Consider the following 18,314-nt stretch of genomic DNA (forward strand, 5'->3'; position numbering starts at 1 on the left):
AGAAACTTAGTAAGCAGTATTTTCTGCTTAAGCAGCTTTGAAATTTGGCCCAGGTGAACATGTTCAGTTTTCTTTTTCCAGTATATTCTTCACATGTTTGGCTAAAATGCACTTGTATTGAGATATTATATTTGGACAATAATACTTTCAAACACGAATAAGTCACCATAATCAATATACAGCTTCATGATTGTTGAGGACTGTTTAAAATTCAAACACATTTTGTTCCTGGTTTATATTTGGGGGCAGGAAATGATAGAACATAATGACACTATTTCAATCTTAATTTATTATCAAGTAAAAACCACAAAGGAAACTTACTGGGTAAATTGTTAAATATTTTGGGTTTGCACATATTCAAATTTACTAGGGTGGGATTTGAACCATCGACCTCCAGATTAATGTACCGGCGCTCTACTGACTGAGCTTTGTTAGCCCCATGTTGGCTGTCTCGTAATGTTGTCAATATCTTTGTTGGGGTGCCCGTCAGAAGCCATACAATCTGTAACTGCTGTACAGCAAGGAAAGCAGCTGAGCTTGTGGATTACTTGATATTTGAAATGAAAAGTGATCCCTTAATCATGAGGCTGCTGGTTTGAATCCCGCTCTAGTCAATTTGTTGATTTACATCCCCAATTAACTGAATTTATTATGTATTCTCTTGTATATTTTGTTCTGGATTTTTACATTGCTATAAACCAGCATTGTGGTATGTCATTAAGTTATACATGTATTTATCTGCAATAATATTTAAGATAAAAATTGGTTCAAATTTTTTAAAATATTAAAGTAGTATTGGGAAACTGCTCAGAGCTAGATCATTTGCAGCGAAAGAGATTTCACAAGATGTAATTATCCCATTTCTAAAAGGAAATGGCCTTGCCCTTTCAAAGATGAAATTCCAACCTTGGTCTAATCCATTTGTTTGTATTCAGCTGTAGAATCTGGTGTCCTGTCTTCTCTTATAGTTAATACTAGGGATCTCCTGATTCTGTTTTTACACAAGAATTGATTAAAGACATTAGACACTGGTGGTAGTAAACTTAAAGTGTAAATACACTGAAAGTTTCGCATAAAAGGTACCCAAAAGATTCCCAATATGTTACCACAAGGTTCCTAAAATGTCCCATGAGTATCCTATAAGGTTCCCATGAGTTTCCTATAAGGTTCCCATGAGGTTCCTATAAGGTTCCCATGAGTTTCCTATAAGGTTCCCATGAGTTTCCTAAGGTTCCCATGAGTATTCTATAAGGTTCCCATAAGTTTCCTATAAGGTTCCCATGAGTTTCCTATAAGGTTCCCATGAGGTTCCTATAAGGTTCCCCGTGAGTTTCCTATAAGGTTCCCATGAGGTTCCTATAAGGTTCCCCGTGAGTTTCCTATAACCCATGAGTTTCCTATAAGGTTCCCATGAGTTTCCTATAAGGTTCCCATGAGTTTCCTATAAGGTTCCCATGGGTTTCCTATAAGGTTCCCATGGGTATCCTATAAGGTTCCCATGGGTATCCTATAAGGTTCCCATGAGTTTCCTATAAGGTTCCCATGAGTTTCCTATAAGGTTCCCATGAGTTTCCTAAGGTTCCCATGAGTTTCCTATAAGGTTCCCATGAGTTTCCTATAAGGTTCCCATGGGTTTCCTATAAGGTTCCCATGGGTATCCTATAAGGTTCCCATGAGGTTCATATAAAGTTCACATGAGGTTCCTAAAAGGTCCTCATAAGGCTCTCATAAGGTTCCTAAAAGATTACCAAAAGGAGAATGTAATATACTGCTCATGCTCAGGATTATGCAAATTAACCAGTATGTCTGCTGCCACCTAGCGCCATTGTTTGGAGTACAGGGCGCAAAACTTAACCTATTCTGCATCAGCCATTTTGCCAACCGATTTTTTCAGATTCCACAATTTTTTTCAGGAATTAATAATATTAAACAATGGGACAACCATTAAAATATGTTGAGCTGCAAAAATTCACTTTGGTATGATGTAGATAATGAATATAGTGTATATAAAGTAGGTGAATATTTAACTACTTCAGCAAACCTTAGGGCTTTTTCAGTAAACAAAAATTCATTTACTAATGCAATAATGTAAAATATCTTTAACACACCTTGGTTTTCAAACATTTTGTTGAGAGTTTGTCCTTACTTTGAAGATGGTGTCAGGTCTACAGAGCTTAAGAAGTGCCATACAAATTCTCCATATAACAAGATCACTGTAAATCTCACAATAAGATGGTACTTTTTCGGTGAGATTTGTGATCTCTTTATTGGTGTAAATAAAGGGCATGTCACTTTTCGAGCACCGTATGGTGGTTAGAATATTTCTTCAATATAAGGTGTTGCTCCTTTAACCCACACAGGTCAAAGGTGAGAGTTGTTTGCACCAGAGAGACTTCTTTTTTTTTAACCAATCGTCAAAATCCTTAAAATTATTACTGTCCCTGTGTGGATTTCTCATCTCAACTCCTTAGGAGTATGCAGAACCGGTTTCCCAGGGAAATCTGTCCGCCAGAGATTCTGTCCCCCATATGGGAAATTAGCATAGGCTGAAGGAGGATGTTTCAAAAGAGGGCGCTATCAGAGGAATTTTGTACACAGTTTGCCATATGGGGGGACAGAATCTCCAGCCACACCGGTGTCGCATGCAATTTTGTCCTCTATGCAAAACTATCCGGGGGACATTATTGCATATGCAATAATGTCCGCCGGACGGTTTTGCATTTGCAATCGTGTCCACCCGGACGCTGCTGCATAGTGCAATTGTGTTCGCCTGGACACATTTGCATATGCAGTTGTGTCCGCCCCCGTGCAAAACCGTCCTTGCAGTAAATAACGCACTTGGTCGACGGAACATAATCGCAATTTTTTTACCAGCTATTAAGTGCATGTCATGAATGACATGGGAAATGTTCGGCCGTTGGGTATTCGCTGCAATCATAAAATACATGAATATTCATGCTGCATTTATACGTAGGTTCAGTGCATGCACACTCGCTTACGCGCCCACCGGACGGTTTTTTGCATAGCCCCGGACACGATTACATATGCAAAAGTGTCCGCAGCGGACAGTATTGCATTGCGGAAAAAATTGCATCTGACACCGGCAGCCACATTGGTATCTCTGGAGCTAACACTCTAAAAAATACTCTACACACACAAGTTTGTATGCTTGTAAACGCCTGCAACCATGGACCTCCTGTTTATACTTTTTGGCAACAGCTCCCATTGGTTTTGTACACGTTTTCCAACTGTGGACCTTTCCCGAACCGTGGATACTATGTTCCTCTTTTGTTATAGGTCCCCTGTTTGAATGTGTATACATACTAACCTAGGTAGCTATTTACTCCTGGGTGGAGAGAGGCAATATATGTTTTGCTAACAAGTGTTTTGTGTACAGTATTATTTGAAAAACAACCCGTAGAGAAATGAACGTTAAGTTTCAAAAAGGAAAATGCTTTGGTGCATGAATGACATTTCATTTGATTTGATTTGATTTGATTTTGTGTCTGTCTAAATAATACACTCGTTGTTAATGATTTGGTAACTTATTACTAACGGACTGTTGTTTGTTGGTTGTTGTTGTTTGTTTTTTTGTTTGTTTTTTAATTTTATTTATTTTTCCTTTAGTTTAGATTTTAGGGTAGCCTACTCGTATCTGTGACTAAGGAATATTTAAAACAACAATGAAATACTACAATTGTAAATACAATTTTGTGGCTATGCTTATGAACTTGTATAATTTGGGAAAATTTGGATAACTTATTTATATTTATGATGATTTGTTAACGGTGAATTGTTTTTAATATGTTACTTTCAGAAGATGTAGTCATTTTTAACAATTAAGTTTGTTTTGTTGGAAGGGTAAAGTTTACAACTAAGTAATAGTTTGTACTGATAAATAGTTAAATAAAAAACTGTTGGATAAAGTAGTCTGTGTCCGTCCTATTTTTGTTTAAACCTTCAGTGATTTTGCTTAGGAAACCAGACACTTTTACATTGGATTTATTTTTGAAAACATTTTACATAAACAGGATTGTTTTCACCGAGAGGTCTTTTGAAACTTTGACTTGTTATACATTTGTTATTTTCAAGTAATAAACCACAAGGGAAACTGACTATTTTTACCCAGGCAGATTCCCTTGTGGGTTAATACTTGATATTTTTAAATACAAAAGCCGTAATTTCCCTGGCTGCCGCTTTCTAGCTTAAATCATAAACGTGGACATGATCCCTGTCTACACGGTGTTAAAGGTTGAATTGCTTCTGACACCAGAACTATTCTCGAAGTAGGGAGGCCGCAACTATAGGGGTTATAGATAATATCGAAGTATTTTATATAGCGCACGCATCTACTAAACAAGGTACTCAAGGCGCTGAGTATTATACATACATTCAGAAAGATATGTTATTGCAGTGATGAATTCTGAGACGCAATTATTTATCACCTTATAAGGGTTTACAAGGTGCTACAGCGCATACAGCACCCACAGCCAGGAACATCGGGGCGAACCCCTGCTCTTTTCGAAATAGATAGCTCAGTTGGTAGAGCGCCGACACGTTAATACGAATGTCGTTGGTTCAAATTCCGTTCTGGTAACACAGAATTCTGGGTTCAACCCGAAGTATTAAGTTTAATTTTGACAAGTAAAAACTGTTAGCCTGCCACCTAAAGGTGTATCACAAATTCAACACATGAGCATTCTATGGTACAAATTGGTTCCAGTGGTTTGGCCTTTGACCCCCAAAATCATAGCGCAAGTGTTAATGTGCAGTCTAGTCTGGCATCCTGTGTGCGCTCATTACGTTTCACTCTCTCAATATACAGCTATGTATGACTGCGCCACGCCCTGCCCCTAACAAGCCAATGGTGTGACAGCAAAGCCACGCCCTATTTCACGAGCAATTAAACTGTTTAATAGAGGGCTCTGTGCAAAGTTTGTTTAAATTGCGTCATTAATTATCAATATCTTTGGTCACGTACGATCTCTGACGTCAGTCCAACAAGCCAATGTGATTGTCCAATTCGGTTCTGGTGTTTGTATAAAACAAAACAGACAACATGGGTTTGAATATAGTCAAACCTCTTAAGTCCTTTGGAGAACTAGATACGACCTCGTAAATATCAATGAGCTTTGGAAACCTTGCATGCTTTGGGCAAAATCAATGTTATCGGTCTGTTTTCGATGGACACTTTGTGTTAAAGTTATATTAATAGAACATATGAATAGCGCAATCGATGAATAACAATAGCATTAGTTTAACAGATTGTTAAACTGAGACAAAGGAATCTGTGTGCGTAAGTTATGGGGCTTAAAATTCCCGTTGTCAGCTGGTGGTGTCGACGTGACAGTTTTCTCTTTTTACGCTTTGAGAAATATTGCTGGGGCACAAACATATCAGGGAATTAATTTGGTTGTTTTTTTCCCCTCAATTTATTTGATTGTGGAGCATTTTCTTTATAAGGTTTATGCACGAGTTTATAATTTCCAGATTTATTGCGTTTATGAGCGGCCCTGTGGGTCTATGCTATACGAGGGTGATATATAGACAAGTTTGGGGGTAGGCTGAGGGGTACCCAGTACCAGGTCAAATGCCCACTCTTTAAGCTGAAGGCCACATAAAAAATAAAAAAACATTTTAAGAGAGAGAGAGAAGCGTTCACAATTCTCTAAGACTTGGATAGATTGTAAGATGGTGGGGAAACAAGATGTATGGTTTGAGTTCCAATGTGCAACTGTATAAAATATGTTTGAATATCTCGCAGTATTCTCCTTTGGAACGTACTACAGTGAAGGGAGGGGTAAGATGATGTGGCAAAATGGGTGCGTTGAGTGACGATGCGTACATAATTAACTGGCGAAAGATCGTCTGCACATTGAAAAGACATGTAGAAGATACTTTTTAACTAATCTTTCAATTTAATTCACGATTCATCCAAGAGCGCAATCGCTAATAACCGGAAATTACTTCTTTCTCAAAAACTACATTACTTCAGAGGGAGTCGTTTCCAACAATGTTTTATACTATCAACAGCTCTCCAATGCTTGTTACCAAGTCAATTCTAAGTTAATATTTGTTTTGACTAATTACGAAACGTGTACAGTGCCTTTAAGGATAACAGGTTGTGGACTCATGGGAAACTTCCACGATTGTTTCTGAGCATTCCTGGTTAAATCTAAAATAGTGTGTTTAATCCACTTTTGGATATCGGCTATAACGTCTCTGAATCAACCAATGACACTATTGGTAATTACTCAAAATAATTGTAAGCATACAAACTAATGAGCAACGGAGAGCTGTTAATAGTAAAAACGTTGTATGAAATGGCTTCCTCTGAAGTAAAGGTTTTTTTTTTATTTTTGGAAAGAGGTATTTTCTCACGCGAATATTAAAAGACTTCAACTGAAGTCTTTTAACATGCATATTAAAGACAGTGGACACTTTTGGTAATTGTCAAAAACTTGTCTCCGCAATTGGTGTATCTCAACATATGCATAAAATAATAAACCTGTGAAAATTTGAGCTCAATCGGTCATCGAAGTTGCGAGATAATAATGAAAGAAAAAACACCCTTGTCGCACCATGGTCACATGAATGTATGCTTGATTTCGAGACCTCAACTTCTAAACTTGAGGTCTCGAAATCAAATTTGTGGAAAATTACTTCTTTCTCCAAAACTATGTCACTTCAGAGGAAACTGTTTCGCACAATGTTTTATACTATCAACCTCTCCTCATTACTCGTAATCAAGAAAGGTTTTATGCTAATAATTATTTTGAGTAATTACCAATAGTGTCCACTGCCTTTAAAGCAAACAAAGTTGTGAACACAATGGTGTTTTTCTTTCATGGTTATCATGCAACTTCGATGACCAATTGAGTCAAAATGTTCACAGACTTGTCATTTTATGCATATGTTGGGACACACCAGGTGAGAATACTGGTCTTTGACAATTACCAAACGTACACCCTATAGGTTTTTGGTGGCCGTTTGTTTGTTATAATCCTGTACAGAGAGCAAAAGATGAACACTATAAAACTACACCCGAAAATGTAATTTCAAAAGGTGGTCGTGTTGTTGAGATGTCGCCAGGAAATCCGGAACGAATATGTCCTCGCAAGAATCAAAACCTTTGAGAAACGTTACGCGGTAACGCTTATCAGATTCAAATTTTCGGTCATAAAACCATTTATACTTCAAAGTGAAATGATTCTCAATATGCTTTGTATTGTATTATTCCCCTGAACGACAAAACCTGTTAGAAACCTGCTGGATTGTGTGGACAAAAAGGTTATTTTTTCTACCATAAACAGGCTTTCATATTGTTTTATTGTTTGAGTGATTCTGGAGTAATTTGGGTGTTTAGAAATTGAAAAACGGAAGCTTTACTGGTAACCAGTGAAATTAACGCGCCATTCTGAGAGGCATTGCCGGTTCAGAATTTGACAACGTCACTGGCAAACAAAGTGTTGAAGATAAAATTGATTGAGTACGAAACGTCGGCTATTTTTGGATCGGTATCCACTTGGCTCACAAAACAAAGACTGTTTGTCAGTTTTGACCTTCAAACAATATCCGTTGCACCTGGAGATTTAACATTTATCTTTTCAACCTATTCATATTAATTAACAAAGTCAATAAATAAACACCTTTTGTTTTTATAAATACTGCAGTTGAGTTTTCTTTCTAAATTATTTGGATCGGTACAAATTTACTTGAGCGTGTTAAATCAGACCAAAGTACTGATGGTCGTGTTCCCTGCTAGCTGTGTACACAATGTAAATGTCAACTCTAATCACATTGTAAGAAGGGAGCCGACCATTTGTACCAGTCTCGCTTTGGTGCATTACGTCGTTGAGTACCTTGGGAAATTGATTTGATATTTTGATTAACATTTATTTAAATAAAATAACATTTTTAAAACTTTGGGTTTTTTTAAAGAGTGAGCCCCGGTCTTGCTGTGACGTCATAATTAAACAGGAATGTGTGAATAATACAAATTTTTTACCGTCACCATACACGTTATTTCAAATCGTAGGTTCTCTTTAAATGTAAAAAAGTGAAAAACACAACTCTTTACATTTCGAGTCGTCCCTCATATGGCTCTTTAAAAAGAGTGGTCGTTATTTCACTCTTTTAGAGGGGTTTCACTCCAGGACAGAGTGAAAAATCACTCAAAAACTCAAACAGTTTCTTTCCTTTGCATTTAGAGATTTTGGACTTTTTTCCCGACAATACGACATTTGGGTTTAGTTTTTTAGAGAAATACTTTTCGATATTGCCTTTAACTTGATTTCTCAACGTAGCCTTCGTGAAAACAAAACAAACAATACCGACCTAATCAATTTGTTTCGATTGTTATTTAAAAGTAGATAAACACCTGGCGAAGTTATGGGGTTTTAAATTTAGTACTATACTCGTCGGAATTCATTTATCTGGTAAACCTTCCCCTTCTTGTGCCCACGGAGACAATCAAGTTTATACATTTTAATATTTTATATTCCCCTCTCCTCTGTTATTTATCAAAGCTTTAGAAAAAGCTAAACAAGAGGCGTAGAATATATGTTAATTTACATTGGGGGTTGAATATTCATTTTGGTTTATACACCGATGTGTGTTAGCTCAGTACATTCCCGAGTTCTGTGGAAAACAAATAACAGGCATATTACTCTGATGGGATTCTAACCCACGACCTTTGCTATTCTATAGCAGTGTCATACCAACTAGACCGCCGAGGTTGTCCGGTGCCATTGCTGCAGTGTATTCAGTTCAATTGGTCTCTCTGTAATTATTCCTATGGTATAACAAAAATAGTTAGTGGCCTGACGTTTTGACCCTATATAGCAGAGTATTTCTCGAATGCTATTGACAGCACAACAAACATGAACAGGTTGTTAATCAACCTACATTTTAAAGGCAGTGGACAATTTTGGTAATTGCTCAAAATAATGATTAGCACAAAACCTTACTTGGTAACAAGGAATGGGGAGAGGTTGATAATATAAACGATGTGAGAAACGGCTCCCTCTGAAGTGACGTAGTTTTCGAGAAAGAATTAATTTTCCTCGAATTCGATTTCGAGACCTCAGAATTAGAATTTAAGGTCTCGAAATCAACCATCTAAACGCACACAACTTCGTGTGACAAGGGTGTTTTTTCTTTCATAGTTATCTCGCATCTTCGATGACCAATTGAGCTCAAATTTTCACAGGTTTGTTATTTTAATCATTATGTAGAGATACACCAAGAGAGAAGACTGGTCTTTGACAATTACAAACAGTGTCCAGTGTCTTTAAAGGCAGTGTGTATCTGATGCGAAAGTTTTTGGCTGTGTCTTGAATGATTTTTTGTTTAAATTGGTCTTTAAAAAAACTATGATGACGGTGGCATGGTCTTTATAAAATTCTCGTCCACTTTGACCTCTTGTCCGTAAAGCTGGAGACAGCAACATTGGCTGTTGTTCGAACCATTAATCCAAATCTAATAAAAAATTATTCGATATTGATCTAGACTTTTTTAAAAACATAAAAGGATTGGCAATGAGATGGGATGCATGTCATTTGAAAATCACAATTATTATCAATTTTTTAACGCCCTATAAACTTTCAACACAATACATCCGTGGCCTTTCTGTCTATTCTGTCTTTTGGATTATAATTCACAGCATTGATTTCGGATTAAATAGAATATGCACCACAGATTGCTCGGCTCACAAAAAAAGCTGGGAACATTGAGATAAACTGCCTCAGCAAAGTAACTAACTACATTTTAGTGTCACAAACTTCAGGAGTGGACTTGGGAGTGCCACGTCGGGTGAGTGGTCTCGGGTTCTTGTATGTTTTCGAGTTCCTTTTGCTGATTGTGCATGGGAAGGAGATTTTTTACAAATTTGTTTTAATTGTGGCTTTGTGTTTTTAAAGCCACTGGACACTTGGTAATTACTGAAATTAATTCTTAGCTAACCTTACTTGGTAACAAGCAATAGAGAGCTACTGGTGGTATATAACACATTGTAAGAAACGGCTCCCTCTGGAGTAGAGTAGTTTTTGAGAAAGAGGTAATTCCTCACTCAAATAATAAAAGACTTCAGCTGAAGCCTTTTATTCTGCATCTAAAAGCACACAAAGTAATGCAACAAGGGTAATTGTTTTTCATTATTCTCTTGCAAATTCGATGACCAATGGAGCTCAAATTTTTACAGGTTTGTTATTTAATGCATGTGTTGGAATAAACCAAGTGAGAACACTGGTCTTTGACAATTACCGAACGTAGTGTCCATGCCTTTAATGAGAATTTCATTTGCAAACTGTTTGTGTGGGAAAGGTTTTGGCGGGAAACATGCCCCGCAGACAACATCAGTTGAGGGACTGTTGAGACTGCTTGTGTGATCTGTGGGATCATTTCGTTCGAGTCAGCTTTGTTAAATATCGCAGAATTTTATATGTTTTTGAGTGAAGTGCGCACGACTAAACATTTTTAATTTGTTAACAATTGTTGATTAAAGCACTATAATCGAACGATGGTTCCTTTAAGGATCACTGTAATTTTACTCAGAAATACTTTCGCAGAATTTGCCATACTTACACGCTATTACTCCAACAAATATATATGTTTTTAAAAAGGACAGGAATGTTTTGGAAAACTCTTTCAGAATAGTTTACATATTTTTTTAATGATGTATTTATCAGCTAACTCGTAATCAAAACGTACCGTTAACCCGGTAAACTACCATTCTAATTATGGTTAATTACCCCCATATCTTGTTAATGGTTCGTTGTACAGAAGGCAGCGTTTTTATATCTACACAAAAATAAGTTGCGACACGGACCTGACGGAATTCAGGGACAATACATGTGTAGTCAGTCCAACAATTTTTGTTTTGTGGCATTTTTGTGATGGTCAAGGCCTATCATTTTTTCCTATAGAGAGTTTTCTGTAATAGTTGGCTGTACAACGCATGTTTGTGATACTTTCAAAGTTAAATACTGTTTTAAATTTTATCTGTGGCTTGGATATTTTACATCGAAAGGTTCTCTATACACTGGCAGCTCACATCGTCGACTATAGATATTCCGGGGACGACCAAGACGACACAATCAGCACACCGGGGTGGCAAGAGGTTTACCCAACGACACGGAGAAACGAACTCTCCAGTGGACCAAACATGAAAGCGGCACTGCTTGTCGTTTTGTTGGTCGCCTGTTCGGCAAATCTAGTCACCAGTCATGACGGTAAGTTTGAATAGGAGTGCATGACGAAACTGTTTCAGTATTGGTCCTTTTTGACATGACAAATACTTTTTGAAAGGGCCAGAAACGATAAACACTACAGAGAGGACGACAACATTGCCTTATATTTAAAGTTAATTTCTGAATTCAAATTGTATCGTATTTTGGAACAACCTGGAAAACCGGCATAAAGCAATCCCTCACGCATGAAAGTTTCTCACTTAAAACGTACTTCTTAAACATGTACTTACAAAGCCAATACTGATAACTGTTGAATGTCATTGTAAGCATATTAATTTAACTAATACAATTTACTTAATACTATTTAACTATTAATAAATTATGGCTGGTCACATCGGTCAGTTTGCCTTGTCCAGTCAAAGTCTTTGTCTGACAGAGGGACAGTTTTTAAAGCACTATGCTTCACATTTCCCCCTGCACAATTGGTAAACGTTCGTTTAAATTAACAGTCTATAGTGTCTTAACCATAATAATGATGTTTCAATTGCTGTTGTAGTCTGTATGCAATGCTTAACATACATTTGATACTTGTGTTTGTTGTTGCCAATTTTGAAATAAATGTCTTAAAGGCAGTGTACACTATTGGTAATTACTAAAAATAATTATTAGCATAAAAACTTACTTGGTAACGAGTAACGGGATGGCCACACCAGGCGGTTGTACAGTAGCTAACAGATGCAGTTACAGATGAGTATAAAACATTGTGAGAAACGGCTTCTGCTGAAGTGACGTAATTATCCACGAATTTGATTTCAAGACCTCAGAATTAGATTTTCAGGTCATAAAATCAAGCATCTGAAAGCGCACAACTTCGTGTGACAAGGGCGTTTTTCTTTCATTATTATCCCGCAACTCCAACGACCAATTGTGCTCAAATTTTCATAGGGTTGCTTTAGCCTAAAACGAGGCTAGAACTCTACCAAAAACAAATTATCACTTTTGATTATGTTGTTTTGATAGCTACTCCGGCTTCATGTCAGGATGTACTAGCTCAAGGAAACACACACGATGGAATGTACGAAATCGACCCTGATGGTGCAGGAGGCGAACCACAATTCCAAGTCTACTGCGAGCTGGCTGGTGGAAAAGGTTTGTCAAAAAAACACAGAGATGTGAAACGAAACATTAAGCACATAAACATTTTTGTGTTCTCCCATTTTCATTAATTAATAAGTGCCCTCACAGTTTGAATTTGCGTTTTCTTCACTAGTGGCTTTAAGTATTAGCCCTTCTATGAGGACAATATGAGTCCAATGTTTGGTACGGGTGTATAAAGGAAGACAAATTATTATTTTTACCCCCAATCTAGTCCCATGGTATTTTGTCCACTATCTTAAAAATGGCTTATAACCATGGCCAAAATGTAATAAATCCTGTAAGCACAGAAACGTCCTAAGCACAGACACAAATTACAAGCATAAAAAACATTTAGTTTACATTTTTGTGACGTGGCCCCACTCATTTTTTGTTTAGCAAAGAAATTTGTCGAGTTGTATTTTTAACTTGATAAAATTTGGCAAATATCACCACGAAAAATCATTCTTATACGTGTTGCTGTGTAGCAAAACCTGCATAAACATTCCAGAATTAACGGAATTTACATGCAAGTAGATGGCAAACAGTAGCCGTAAAACATACGGGTACCAATTTGTTTCTTTATTTAACATACCACGAAGGCGTCTATTGTTTGTGTTTTCCTATACCAATCGAGATCATACGTTATTCCTGTTTTAAAACAGTCCAAGTTTTTCAAGTGCAAGCATGGATGGCGAGCATTAGCCGTAAAACCTATGTGTACCAATTTGGGACCTTTGAGACGCTAGGTGGCAGCAGACTTATCAAGTAAATACATTGTTCTCTGTAATGTGCGCGTGTGTTCAGAACTACATAAACAACAGACCTTATCGCAAATACCAATGCGCAAGCGCAGACTGTTGAATGAGGTGCATTGTGGGATATATATGGATCAAATTTGGATACCAGCAAGACCACAATGCACCTAATTCCAAGCTTTACGCGCGCGCCCCGGTATTTGCGAAAAGGTCTATGGAAATTTACCTGGTAAGTCTGCTGCCACCTAGCGTTCCAAAGCCTCCCATTGGTTGTGTTTTCTTACACTAATCGAGATCATACGTTATATCCATTAGGTGTGTCTATCATCCACCACGATGCCGAGTGTGCTGACCGGGAAGCCTGCAAGGTAGACGGTTTCGAAGAACCAGGTTCCTTCGTTAAGAAAGTCAACTATAAAGGTAACATCAAACAGATCGAAGCTCTGATTGACCTTTCCGGCTACTGTGAGCAGTTCCTCAGTTACGAAGTGAGTCAACATAAAGTCCTTATTTGGCTGTTTGACAAAAATTTTGTTGAATGTCCTTTTTTTTGCAGTGCAAGGTTTTACTTTTTTATTGTTTTCTTTTGTTTGTGAATAGCACGGTAATACTCGCAAATACACTGTTAAATGCAATAATAAAGCCACAAAAAGTAAACAAGGGAGGTTTCGCTGCACACGCGAGCAACGTGATCGTCAGAAAATATTGTGTGATTCTAGGTGAAGTCACCACTTTAGGCTTATTGCATGTTCACATGACGTCTGCACTTACGTACCTGACGTACAAAATGGTTACTTCACGTAAGCTGAAAACGTGAGATTTTAACAACACAATTTTCTGACGTTCAAGTTCCACGCATTGCTCGCGTAACGTGCAGCTTAACCTCCCTAGTGCGTTTTCAAAAAATAATATTACGGGGGGAAATTGGGTGTCGGCATGTAATCAGTGCAATATTGTAATGTAATGCAATATTGATTAGTCACTGGCCAATGAACGAAACAGTTACTGGTTTACGACCGTGCGTACTTAGCTGTGCGTTTTCTGTCACTTCATCATGACGTCAATGCAAAAGAAAGGAAGGGCGACTGCGGCTAGAGCTACGGCTAGAATGCGCGCGTCTGCTTATTCTTCAACACTGGCAGACGCGCTAATCTAGCCGTAGCTAATAGCTGTAGCCGAAGTCGCCCGTCGGACACGGCCGACTGATGATGATGATGATGATAAGACCCCAGTTGCGTACGCCGCCACAAGCCCAGAACAGCGCCCTTTCCGCATAAATATAGGCATACACCCTGCTGGCATCTTACCACACGAAAAAAACGTCACTGCACAGAGCACTTGGGAATCTACCCCGTCCCCACCCCAAATGGCACAACCAGTATGTCACCTGGCTGCCTGATGACGTCAGATGAACTGAGCCACTTACTCTTGAATTCCAAACTAATCAGCTCCGTCATGCGGTTGCTCTTTCAATTTTTGGTATGGTGTTGTGAGGTATATTGTGGTTTATATTGTAACCGTTTCCTGTCACTATTCTATTGATGGTATTTCACAGGCACACGCTAGTGTTATTTTCTGGCAACCGCAGAACAAAAACTACGCGTGGTGGCAGAACAGGAACAATCGTGTGATGCAAAACTGGGGAGGTGCCCCGACTGGAACCCACGGATGTGGATGCAGTACAGAAGCAGAAGGTGCATCATTTTGATTTATTTATTGTTTTATGCAGGAGGCTATTAAAAATAGCCTCACCGTGATGAGGTTTGTGTGAGGTACAATCTCAAGATACGTCACTCGGTCGTGTTGCCATTTTTCTTTTTACAGAAACCCTATCTTGATTCGATGGCCTAACCAAACATTTTTTTTAACTCAATGACATCCAATCAAATCAGATGTTATTCGGCTAGCCTACGACTATTTATACCCCATTAAACTAACGGGCCAATACAGGCAATATGCATGCTTCAAGTAGTCATTTAACATCAGATTTAACACCTTTTAGTTGATCAGGTAGAGGAGCAAACCGGAACCTCTTAGAACTCATATACACCAAATTAACTTCATATAGGTGGGATTAAGTTCTCATGCCATTGTTTCTAACGAAGGGATAAAGATGCTTTTAAAAACCTCAATGTAAACGGCAAAGATTTATAAATAAACTATTAAAATGCAAAGTAAAAGTAAAAATTGCGTTGCAATCAAGGGACCGATAGCAAGGTGGACTGACACCGCTGTACATGCAGAGCGCCCTCTTTGGTAGAGTAGTAATGTCAGTTTATCATCAGAACATGTCATCGATTTAAAAGACGATCGATGGTACACAGCCGGTCACCAACTTTCCACACCTTTTAGGCAAGGAAAGCTGATGCTCATAATTGCACGTTAACAGAGAATTAATTTTCACTTGCGTGGCACCGGCAACTATACGCAATTGGCAACAGGAATCGTGTCATTTTCCATTGTCTTACGGTTTTTCTAAGCCTGTCGTATCAACAGTGTTGATACCAGTGTTGATACCTCGAACCATGCATCGTACCTGGGTCTGCTGCCGTTCCCGTGGTCTGATGTCTCATGGAATTTCTGCAAGTCTCACTAAATATTATCAATCTTTCTGTCAATAAATTAATCAATCAATCAGTCAGTCGATATATAATTTTCAACGAGTCAATCAATCACCAATCACTAAATTAGCCCATTTTGGGCGCCAGTAAAGCCCTCCTATTCCGTGTCGTGTTATAGACGCATTGACAAAACCTTCACAAATAAATAATACACAACATATATATACATGTTACAACTAAAATACGTATAAAATAAACTAGAGTAGGCCTACATTTGATCTGCCAGTCTTTTCTTGGAAAATGTTCATATTCGGCGAAGTTTTGACGTATGGGATGCCTTAAGGTTATGAGATCGTTTCATTGCACTTTTGGTGCCGCCGAGTTCAACATCATGCACGGCGGCCGTTGTGTCTGCTGGTGTCGCATGCAATTATGTCCTCTATGCAATACTATCCGGAGGACATTATACAATAATGTTCGCCGGACGGTTTGGCATATGAAATCGTGTCCGCCCGGACACTGCTGCATAATGCAAGTGTGTCCGCCCGGACACATTTGCATATGCAGCTGTGTCCATCCCGTGCAAAACCGTCCTTGCAGTGAATTAATCGCCATTGGTCGACGCAATACGTTCGCCCCTTGTTTTTACAAGCTAAGTGCATGTCATGAATGACATGGGAAAATGTTCGATCGTTGGGTATTTCGCTGCAATCATAATACGTGAATGATCTTGCATGCTGCAGTACGTAGGTTCAGTGCATGCACGCTCATGTACAGTTGTCATGTCTACCGGGCGGTTTTTGCATAACCCCGGACACGTTTGCATATGCAAAAGTGTTCGGAGCGGACAGTATTGCATGTCGGACACTTGCATCTGACACCGGGCCGTGGAGATTCTCTCCCCCATTATGGCGAACCGTATGTACAGACTACGTATGACAGCTAGCGCCCTCTTTTGAATCATCCTTCTCCAGCCCATTTTAATATATAATTATTTCTCCGGCGGACAGCTTTCCCTGATGGGGTCACCGATTGTCAGTTTCCTCATTGATATATAGAACTTGAGGTTTATTTTCTTGTATAAAAAGTAGCTAATTATACTGGAAGACCCAAGTTGCGAGACGCTAATACACCGTAGATAAAGTTATCCTGTGCTTCGCCTTGCTGTTAATTGAGAACTAGTGAGGGCGCTATGGCAAATTATCGGTTATTTTTTTAATTGCTTTTTATTTAGTCAGGTAGTTAACAATTGTATCTGTTGGACAATTAACAATACAAATAAGATTAATATCACATCAGTATTTCTTGTTGCATGCACCGAGGAGTGTAGAGTGGGCCGCCACTGTCTACAATGCTCGAAGTGTGACGTCAGATGTTCGGGATACTACTTGGAGTTATTACCAAAAACTATTGGTGGCGCTATTTATATTCAATCTTAACAATTATAGTTAATTTTAATTTCTATCATACGGTGAATAATGCTTAAAATTAATCTATTAGGGGGGAAAAGTAAGTTTGCAATAAAAGTTACAACTTTTCTCAATGATTAAAAACTTTTTAAAAAGAAAATTGATAACTAGGCGTTCATATACATCTGTTCAGTCTGGTTCCAATACAATGAACGTAAAGTTCTCTATGCTAACCTGTTTTCGTCTGGGTACCAAACATAAATAAACATTGAACGACCACGGTCTCCAAAATTGACTCTGCAAACCTTGGTTTTAGGTTGGGATTAACCTATATAATGTAAACCCGATGTGACTGTTGTTCGCGCTATTTGAGACTGATATGTAAGAGGTAAGTTCTGTTGAACTTGAAGTTAATTGAACAACAGAGCAAACAGATCGCAGAGCGAACCCCATCCTTGTGTTTGTACTGCGTAGCGTAGGAATGAGGTCAATCTCAAACCATGATCAAACCAGCGATTCATGTTTTTACACATCGAAGCAGTCATACTTGTTTTTGAAAGGATAGATATGTTATGTTGATATGGTAGCTGATAAAGTTGAGAATTCTGAGTGGCGGTGGAGATTTAAAACTGTTGTATTGTCATAATAAATGTATCTTTTTTTTTAGATGTATTAGTTTACTGGTAAAATAAAGTTACTTTCACACACTCAAAAACAAATTAAAATATAAACAAAAATTAACAATCACATCTGAAAAGGAAGAAATGTGAATATTTTAAACAAGTAGGTTACACAGTTTTTAGTAGCCCACTGAGCAAGTTGGAGGTTGGTGTTTACTAGCCCATCCATACGTAGCTCCCGCCGTTTTAACTTGACAATGATTAATGTACGCCAGGGTACAACGAAATTAACACTGGACCATAGACCTGAGGCCAGTGATTTTAGGCTCGGACCAGTAAACTTACCACTGTACACAACTGGCAGTCTTGTGATTTTGGAGTAACACCTCACTGCATTTTTAATTCAAACTGATGAATGCAGACATCTTTCAACTCCGTCGAGTCATGAAATAATATCCATAAGAATTTTTTTATAAATCTTCTCTTTAGTTCTTATTCCAAAAACAGCTCAAATGTGAAGTTGTGTAGATGGTGTTCTTCTCATGTTGCTTTCGTTCTTGTAAAAAATTATTCTCTGGTCTAGTAAACATTTTGAGCTACAAGCCCTACAGTGTTGTGTTTTTCCCCCAATTTGGAGCCCTGG

The 18,314-nt window shown here is 38.2% G+C and overlaps 1 protein-coding gene and 1 long non-coding RNA gene across 2 annotated transcripts in view; both read left to right on the forward strand.

Annotated features, from left to right (window-relative positions):
* Nucleotides 1-4: 4 nt before the first annotated feature.
* On the forward strand, nucleotides 5-1,961 carry LOC117296555. Its single transcript, XR_004519775.1, has 2 exons — nucleotides 5-1,307; nucleotides 1,394-1,961. It is a non-coding gene; the product is annotated as an uncharacterized LOC117296555 (long non-coding RNA).
* A 9,073-nt stretch (nucleotides 1,962-11,034) lies between these two features.
* Nucleotides 11,035-18,314, forward strand: part of LOC117296974 — an 81,252-nt gene continuing 73,972 nt past the window's right edge. Inside the window, exons 1-4 of the mRNA XM_033780076.1 lie at nucleotides 11,035-11,231; nucleotides 12,210-12,338; nucleotides 13,397-13,569; nucleotides 14,637-14,775. Coding sequence (XP_033635967.1) covers nucleotides 11,165-11,231; nucleotides 12,210-12,338; nucleotides 13,397-13,569; nucleotides 14,637-14,775 — 508 coding nt within the window. The 5' untranslated portion in view covers nucleotides 11,035-11,164. The remainder of the gene's footprint in view (nucleotides 11,232-12,209; nucleotides 12,339-13,396; nucleotides 13,570-14,636; nucleotides 14,776-18,314) is intronic.

The sequence above is a fragment of the Asterias rubens genome, chromosome 11, assembly GCF_902459465.1.
Source record: "Asterias rubens chromosome 11, eAstRub1.3, whole genome shotgun sequence".
NCBI lineage: Eukaryota > Metazoa > Echinodermata > Asteroidea > Forcipulatida > Asteriidae > Asterias > Asterias rubens.